A 9,383-nucleotide genomic window follows, 5' to 3' on the forward strand; every position below is an offset into this window, starting at 1 on the left:
AGAATGTTTTTAACCACATATGTATATGAAACATGAACTGTTAATCTTAGTGTTGTATATTAAATGATAACTTATTCATTTTAACTTATTAATCTTAACTTTCGTAACTATTCTTTTAAAAAGTCTTCTAACAAATAAATTGTCAACATCCTCCCCCCATAAACTACAGTTTATATAATTTTCAAAGGATACAAAAGCTGGATGGGTCTCCGCAGAACAGTCCCTGAACTTGTGCAAACTGCACATGACCTCACAAGTCCCTCACGACCTGGAAACAATTCCTCAATTCTTCATAGCTTTCAGCTTTGTCTTGAGGTGTTATCTTCTCCGTTGAGTGCAACATCTCCGACCTTCAGCAGAGAAGACTGTGGGGTGTCGCAGCGATGAGCCGACTTCAAATCCAGCAAATATTCTCTCCGCCATCGGTTCCAGATGTTGGTCATAAGTTTTTGTCGGTAGCGCCACCTCCTGTTCATCTCCTCCTTGTTCGCTGTTGGATGGTTAGTCTCAGCTGGACATGGCTTAGAAGGCAAGCAGTTCAGTCTCTGGCCCACCAAGAAATGAGCAGGTGTTAGTGGCTCTGGCTCGTCCACATCATTGTGCACATAAGTGAGCGGCCTCGAGTTTATTATGGCTTCAGCTTCAGTCAGAATGGTGCACATTTCTTCAAAGTTGAGTTTAGCTCTACCTAGCACTTTTCTGAGAATAATTTTGACTGACCTTACCAGCCGCTCCCAGAATCCGCCCCACCAGGCTGCTCTTTCAGCGATGAACCGCCATGTGATGCCCTTCTCAGAGAAGAACTCCCGTAGCTGTGGATCTTTAATGCCTTTCCAGAGCTCCTTCAAATCTTGATCCGCTCTCTTGAACGACTTGGCGTTATCTGAATAAATCACCTTGCATAGTCCTCTTCTCGAGATGAATCTATTCAACGCTAGCAGGAAGTTCTCTATATCTGACATAGACATATCTGAGACCAGCTCTAAGTGCAACGCTCTGGTTACAGCGCAAGTGAACAGTGCTATATACGCTTTTGTCATGACGTTCTGTGTCTTCACATAGAGTGGCCCTGCGAAGTCCACACCAGTGATCTCAAATGGCGGTGACTCTGTTATTCTGTCTCTTGGCAGTGGCGCAGTAGTCTGCTGCCCAGCCTTTGCCTTGAATTTCTTCCAGAGTACACATCTGGACACAACCTTCTTCACTACCTGTCGTGCCCTCAAAACCCAATATTTCTCTCTTGTCTGCACTAAAGTGTTTTGTAAACCCGCATGCATTATCTTCTCATGTTCATATTGCACCAAAATTTCTGTGTATCGGTGGTTGTTGGGCAAAATCCATGGGTGCTTTTCTCTGTAAGAAAGATCAGAATGCTGAAGCCTTCCTCCCACACTGAGCAGCTCCTCTTCATCCAGAAATGGTTTTAGCTCTCGGATTCTGGAGTCAGTGTGGGGACATTTCCCTGCTTTCAGCAAATCAATTTCAGAGCTGAATCTCTGGTTCTGAATCACCTTTATCCAGTTTTTTCCTTCTTCATTCAGCTCTACTGCCGTCAGTTCACCACTGATTTTTGTGCTTGAGCGGGTGTTGTAGATAAACCTCTTTATCGAGGCTGTCACCCAGAGCACTGTTTTTAGTTTGCTGTACCTCTCCAGACATAAAACAGGGCTTAAGAAATCTTGGTCTTGCTTAACAAACTGTACAGCAATCTGGTATTTGGATCTGAGTTCAGACCTTACCTCATCTTCCTGAACATCTTCCTGAGTGCTCTCTGACTGATCAGGTGACATCAGAACACAAGGACCATTCCACCACAATGCGCTCTGCTTCAGGTCCTGCACAGTTAGGCCTCTGGTGGGGAGGTCAGCTGGAATAATTTTCCCTTTGCAGTGAGACCATGACTGTGGGTCAGTTAGAGACTGGATTTCTGTGACTCTATTTGCTACAAACTGCTTCCACTTATGAGCAGAACCACAAATCCAATGCAGCACTATCATTGAGTCTGTCCATAGTCTGAGTCGTGTCTTGTCTAGCTGCAGTGCGTTCATGAGGGTGTTCCCCAGCCTGGATGCTATTACAGCACCCATTAGCTCCAGGCGTGGCAGTGTCATCCTTTTGAGTGGAGCTACTCTGGACTTGGATGCAACCAGGCTTATGGTCATTTCTCCTTCCTTTGTTTCTCCTTGAAGATAAGCAACTGCACTATACGCCCTTTCACTCGAGTCACAGAACACAAGTAGCTTTAACTCTTGACCGTCCTGCTGTGGTATGTGTGTTTGATACCATCGTGGGATTGAGACCTGATGCAGTTGAGGGAGCTCTGAGCACCACTGTTGCCATTTCTTCGTCAGATCAGATGGCAGTTCCTCGTCCCACTTGAGCCCTCTCTCCCACATCTCTAGGAACAAACACTTAATCCTGATAGTGAAAGGAGTCAGGAATCCTAGAGGGTCAAAAATGCGAGCAGAAGACTGCAGAACACTTCGTTTGGTGTTTTCTCTTTTTTTCAGAATATCAAGCAGCCCCCTGAGGTCGAACCCAAAATCATCAGTAGCTGGTCTCCACACCATACCCAGCACCTTCAGCACAGACCTGTATGATTCTGGTTGCACAGCACAATCCATCAAGCTTTCCTGCCATTTTTCTTTGAGCTCAGGAGAGTTTGTCAACCATTTACATAGCTCCATGCCTGCAGCAGACATAATGTTCCTGGCTGTCGATGTCACTGTATGTGCTTTGGTCACCTCACTTGCACTTGAAATAAAATCATCGACGTAGAATGAGGAGCTAAGGACTTCTACCACTTGTGGGTGTTCTAACTCATACTGTCTTAAATGCTTCCTAATGGTGGCTGCGAGTAAGAATGGGCTTGATGAAGCCCTGAACACCACTCTCGTCATTCTGAGCATGCGCAGCTTCACGTCCTTTTCCTCTGTTGGTGGTCCTATGAACCACAGAAATCTTACAGCGTCCCGATCTCTTTCTGAAAGTGAAATCTGCAGAAATGCTTTCTTGATATCTGCCATATATGCGATTTCGTGCAGTCTAAATTTGATCAAAATACTCATCAGATCTGGATTCAGATTGGGCCCTGTTGAGAGACAGTCATTTAGTGAGGGACTTTGATTTTCGTGGGAGGACGCATCAAACACAACCCGCAGTTTCGTTGTCGCCTTATCCTCTCTCAATACCGCGTGATGAGGTAAGTAATATGTCTCACTACCTTGTGATGATGCATGCTCGCTTGGCACATCCTCTGCCATTCCTTGTTTTAAGTAGTCCTCCACAACTTCATTGTATCTGCTCTAGTCAAGTCAAGTCAAGTCATCCTCATTTATATAGCATGTTTAACAATGTAGATTGTTTCAAAGCAGCTTTACAGAGATAAACATATAATTTAAGGTAACAGAGATTCGTTTGGTTTTATAGTGGTTCTTGAAAAAAAAAATTTCCAGCTAAAGTTAGTTTTGATTGATTCACTTCCGTCTAAATGATCATTTGTTATTAAATTAGGGGCCGCTAAGACGACAACGTTCTCTCTAAACAGACTTTAAACGTGAACCTGTGATAGACGCTGATGGCGTTCACATGCGCATTAAGAATTGATTCTATAGTTATGTGCGTTTGAATATATGTGCGCAGGTTTGTAATTCCTTACAAACCATGCCTAAATAAACTACTTGTCTTGTCTATAAATTTTGATGCAGAATTTTATTTTATCTTATCACTTTGGGTAGGTACGTGAACCGAAAAAATCCACAATGCTTTATGTGTAGAGTGGTATAGGGATCCTCCATAGGGAGAGGGTAGTTGGCACTTCAGCACTGCATTGTCATCAGGTCCAGGCGAAAGTCCTTCATCAGATCTGGAAACGGCCTGTATCCGGCAGGCTGCGGGAAAACCTCGGGATAAACAAAGACACTAAAATTAGCGTAGATGCCATTCTTCTTGTGATGTAACGAGTACATCAGGAATTAAGGGAAGTGTCCCCAGTTCCCTTTCAGTCGATAACGGAGGACGTAGTCGACGTCGACTGAAATGGGATCACGCCAGGGAGCCTATTGTCTTTGAGTATTATTGAACGAGCCAATACACATTGGCGTGCGAGATCTGCATCTCACACTCCGCCCCGCAGCGGGGTATAAATACGGAAGTAGATGCACGCACAATTTGCCTTTCGCTTCGGAGCCGAGCTTCATGTCTGGATCTGAAGAGTGTTGTTGTACAACGAGCGAGTGTGTCGGCGCTTCTTTGGAAAGTCTCTCCTGGTGTCGGTGTTTGCAGCGCGAGTGCAGCGGTGATCGCGAGCTTCAAGCTCTCAACTGCTGTTCTCACAGCAACCAAGTTTCTGTTTGTGTTTGTTTGTCTGACGGTCGGTTGAGGGCGAGAAAGTGAGTGCTTCACTGGCACAGGGTGCACCATTCCTGTGTCAGTGTTGCCGCGGTCATTCCCCTGTGTGCTCCGGCACTGGTGAGAGTTTTTCACTTCCTAAAAGAGCAACACGGGTGCGTTTGCGTCTTTTTCAAGATGTCATTCCGCCCGTGCGTTTCTGGGTGCGGTCGTTCCCTGTCTCTCTCTGATGGTCACAATTGTTGTATCACGTGTTTGGGGATGGGTGACCGGAGGGTAGTGTTGGATGTCCCGCCCGGTAACCATTCCCTGTGGGCTCCTCACCCCTCCCTTCCACTGCTGCCATTGGAGCCTCCGGTGTTGTCCGCTGGTCCATCTGTAATGGGTCGGCCAGCGGTTTCACTCGGGGCTCCCCTGGAGGACAGGACGTCGATTGCAGCATCGGAGGGTGAGCTGACTTCTGGAGATGACGACTCGGCTGCGTTGTCTCCCTCTGGGAGTTCAATGTTGCCCGAGCCGGATCCAGAATTGTCAGCTATGCTGAAACGGGCCGCCGAGGCTGTCGGGCTCGAGTGGAACCCTCCACCGTGTCCTGTTCCGTCTCGGTTGGATGATTGGTATCTCGGGGCGGGCCGTGCCGATTCTCAGCCCGCCGCCCCAGTGCCCTTCTTTCCCGAAGTGCATGAAGAGCTTACTTGGTCGTGGACGGCACCTTTTACTGCTGAAAACGACTTAAGTAGTTCTTCCTCCCTCACTACCCTTGTCGGATGAGCGGTGAAGGGTTATGAGGCTATCCCTCCAGTGGAGCGGTCTGTTGCGACTCACTTATGTCCAACGGCCGCTGCATCCTGGATGGGGGATCCTTGTTTCCCCTCGTGGGCCTGTGAGTTCGCGTCAGGATTGGCGGTCAGAGCTTACAGAGCTTGCGGGCAAGCCGCTTCCTCTTTGCATGCCTTGGCGTTGTTGCAGGTCTACCAGGCCAAGACACTCAGGGACATGCACGAGGGTAGTTTAGACCGGCCGCTCATGAGTGAGCTCTGCACTGCCGTTGACCTCGCCCTCCGGGGTGCGAGTGTCGCGGCATGTGCGGTCGGTCTAGCGATGTCCACCTTGGTGGTCAAGGAACGCCATCGTTGGCTCAGCCTGGTTGAGATGGCGGATGCAGACAAGGTTCGGTTCCTGGACTCCCCAATTTCCCAGGTTGGGTTGTTCGGCGACGTGGCGGAGAGCTGCGCCCAACAGTTCTCTGCCACCCAGGTTCGGACGGAGGCTCCCAGACACACCCTATCCCGGAGGCCCGCTGTTGCCTCCACCCTGCCGCCGGTGATAGTCCCTCTGCCCGTTCGTCGCCGAGGGCGTCCCCCTGCCGCTGCCTCCGGTTCCGCGGGTCTCCGCAACAGCCTTCACCCAGGCCCCAGCATAGAACCAGCAGCAGGCAGGCCGCCCGGTCTGTCTCAGTCACTGCCCAGCCAGGGGGCGATTGTCAGAAGCTTTCCTGAGACAGGCCACCCAGGGATGGGGGGACTAGCTCTTCAGATGGTCACCGTTCCACCATTGGCTCTTCGGAGTCCAGTGGTACCCAAATTGTTGAAAGAGCGAATTTCTCCGTCCCTGGGTCCCAAGAGGGCGAGGCTGGCGGTTTGCGACCCTGTGGAACAGCCTTGCTCCCCCCAGCCCCCTCTTGTTCGCCAACCGGCAACACGATGCGTTCGAGGACCCGGTCATCCGCCTTCTCACCCATCCTCTGTTGCCCTGTGGAGTCAGGTAAGTGCAGCACGGCTCACTCAGACCCCGCTTCGGGCCGCCCATGGGCCTTCCGAGCCGGATCCCTGTCCTCCACCTCGTTGCCCCACCCCGGGTATGCCTGTGGTGCCTCTGGTCCCCCTGGTCCAGTTCGTCGAGGCCTGGAAGGTGCTCTCCAACCCGTCCAGCTGGCTCCTCCGTACCATCAGGCTCGGCTACACGATTCAGTTCCGCCGGAGTCCGCCCAGGTACAGTGGCATTCGCCACACTTCGGTGTCGAGCAAATCTGCTCCTGTCATGCGCGCGGGGGTCCCTGTCCTGCTGGCGAAGGCGCGATAGAGCCGGTGTCTGTACCCGAGATGAAGACCGGCTTTTACAGCCCGTACTTCATTGTACCCAAGAAAGGTGGTGGGTTACGACCAATCTTGGACCTGCAAGTCCTGAACCGGGCCCTCCACAAGCTCCTGTTCAGAATGCTAACGCAGAAACGCATCTTCCAATGTGTCCGTCCCCAAGATTGGTTTGCAGCGATAGACCTGAAGGACGCTTACTTTCATGTCTCCATCCTGCCGCGACACAGGCCATTCCTGCGTTTCGCGTTCGAGGGTCAGGCGTATCAGTACAAAGTCGTACCCTTCGGGCTGGCCCTGTCACCCCGTGTCTTTACGAAGCTCGCGGAGGCAGCCCTCGCTCCCATGAGAGAGCGTGGCATTCGCATTCTCAACTATCTCGACGACTGGCTCATACTAGCGCAGTCTCAGGAGCAGTTATGCGAACACAGGGATTTGCTGCTCCACCACATCAGCCAGTTGGGTCTTCAGGTCAACTGGGAGAAGAGCAAACTCGCCCCCGTGCAGAGGATCTCTTTTCTCGGTTTGGAGCTGGATTCGGTCCAACACACGGCGCGCCTCACAGAGAATCGCCCCCGGTCGGTGCTGAACTGCCTGAATCTCATCAAGAGCAGTACAGTGGTTTATCTGAAACAATTTAAGAGGCTCCTGGGGCATATGGCAGCCGCAGCCACAGTTACGCCGCTCGGCCTGCTTCATATGAGACCACTCCACCACTGGCTTCACGACCGAGTCCCGTGGTGGACGTGGCAGAGAGGCATGCTCCGTGTGAAAATCACCCCGGCCTGCCTCCAAACCCTCAGCCCGTGGTCGGACCTTTCGTTTCTCCGGGCCGGTGTGTCCCTAGAACAAGTGTCCAGGCATGCTGTGGTTTCCACAGACGCCTCCAACACCGGCTGGGGGGCCACGTACAACGGGCATGCAGTAGCTGGCACCTGGACGGGGTCCCACCTGCATTGGCACATCAACTGCCTCGAGTTGTTAGCAGTGCTCCTTGCTTTGAGACGCCTCAAGACGACGCTGCTCGGCAAGCATGTACTGGTCCGTACGGACAGCACGGCGACCGTTGCGTACATCAACCACCAAGGTGGTCTACGTTCCCGTCGCATGTCACAACTCGCCCGCCACCTCCTCCTATGAAGTCAGAAGCATCTGAGGTCGCTTCGTGCCGTTCACATCCCTGGCCTGCTCAATCGTGCCGCCGACGAGCTCTCACGACAGATTGTGGCCTCCGGGGAATGGCGACTCCATCCCCAGGCGGTCCAGCTGATTTGGGACCACTTCGGGGCAGCACAGATAGATCTGTTTGCCTCTCCGGACTCGTCCCATTGCCAGTTGTTTTATTCCCGCACCGAGGGGACCCTCGGCACGGATGCACTGGCTCACAGCTGGCCCCGGGGCCTCCGCAAGTATGCGTTTCCCCCAGTGAGCCTGATGGCACAACTACTGTGCAAAATCAGGGAGGAAGGGGAGCAGGTTTTGCTAGTTGCCCCTTATTGGCCCAACCGAACTTGGTTCCCCGAACTTTTTCTCCTCTCGACAGCTCCTCCCTTGCCCATTGCTCTGGGAGAGGACCTGCTCTCTCAGGGACGGGGCACCATAAGCACCCGCGTCCAGACTGTTGGAGACTCCATGTGTGGTCCCTGGACGGGACGCGGAGGTTCTAGGTAATCTACCACAGGCAGTCGTAGATACCATCACTTCAGCGAGAGCTGCCTCTACGAGGCTTGCTTACTCCCTGAAATGGAACCTGTTCGTTGAGTGGTGTGCTTCTCACAGAGAAGACCCCCGAAGGTGTTCGATCATTTCCGTGCTTTCTTTCCTGCAAGAGGCTTTGGAGCGTCGGCTGTCCCCCTCCACCCTCAAAGTGTATGTTGCCGCTATTGCCGCACATCACGATGCAGTAGACGGGAAATCCCTGGGGAAGCATGATCTGATCGTCAGGTTCCTGAGGGGAGCGAGGAGATTGAATCCGCCTCGCCCCCCCTCTATACCCTCTTGGGACTTATCTCTGGTGCTAACCGCACTGCAGAGATCGCCCTTCGAGCCTTTGCAGGCAGCAGAGTTAAAAATTCTGTCCCAAAAGACAGTCCTCCTGCTTGCTTTGGCCTCCATCAAGAGGGTAGGGGACCTGCACGCATTTTCGGTCAGCGAATCGTGCCTGGAATTCGGGCCGGCTAACTCTCACGTTGTCCTGAGACCCCGGCCTGGATATGTTCCCAAGGTTCCTACCACCCCCTTTCGGGATCAGGTGGTGAACCTGCAAGCGGTGCCCCTGGAGGAGGCAGACCCAGCCCTAGCTTTTCTCTGCCCCGTTCGCGCTCTGCGCTTATACGTGGACAGAACGCAAACCTTTAGGACCTCAGAGAAGCTCTTCATCTGTTACGGAGATTCAGCGGAAGGGAAAGGCTGTCTCCAAGCAGTGGTTGGCCCACTGGATAGTGGATGCCATCATCTTGGCGTATGAGTCCCAAGGTGAACCCTGTCCCCCAGGACTACGAGCTCACTCCACAAGGAGTGTTGCCGCTTCTTGGGCGTTGGCGCAGGGTGCCTCGCTGACAGATGTCTGTAGAGCTGCGGGCTGGGCGACACCTAATACGTTTGCTAGATTCTATAGCCTACGTGTCGAACCGGTTGCTTACCGTGTGCTCTCTTCTCATAGAAGCCAGTAACACCGTTTAGCCCCGGTTCAGTGTCGGCTTGCTGCACCATTCCCCTCCTACGGACCGGATACGTGCGCCATTTTTGCTCCAGTTGAATTCCCTTATCCGGAACCTGTTGAGCTCCTCCGCACCCCTCCAACGTCGGACGTGGCAGAACGTCCGGTGTTATGCCTACCACTCGTATGCAGTGTGGAACCCGTTTAAGGCTGGGTCCATATGTTGCGGTCCCTACGGCGACCCCATATGTGTATTCTTCCACGATACGGCTCCCCAAGGT

The 9,383-nt window shown here is 52.3% G+C and overlaps 1 protein-coding gene across 1 annotated transcript; it reads right to left on the reverse strand.

Annotated features, from left to right (window-relative positions):
- Window positions 1-287: 287 nt before the first annotated feature.
- Window positions 288-7,561, reverse strand: LOC143738849 (uncharacterized). Its single transcript, XM_077230916.1, has one exon. It carries the CDS (start codon window positions 3,261-3,263, stop codon window positions 300-302), a length of 2,964 nt encoding a protein of 987 aa, XP_077087031.1. The 5' UTR covers window positions 3,264-7,561; the 3' UTR covers window positions 288-299.
- Between the last annotated feature and the right edge of the window lie 1,822 nt (window positions 7,562-9,383).

The sequence above is a fragment of the Siphateles boraxobius genome, unplaced genomic scaffold (genome assembly GCF_051911475.1).
Source record: "Siphateles boraxobius isolate OS27281-9 unplaced genomic scaffold, OSU_SipBor_1 156, whole genome shotgun sequence".
NCBI lineage: Eukaryota > Metazoa > Chordata > Actinopteri > Cypriniformes > Leuciscidae > Siphateles > Siphateles boraxobius.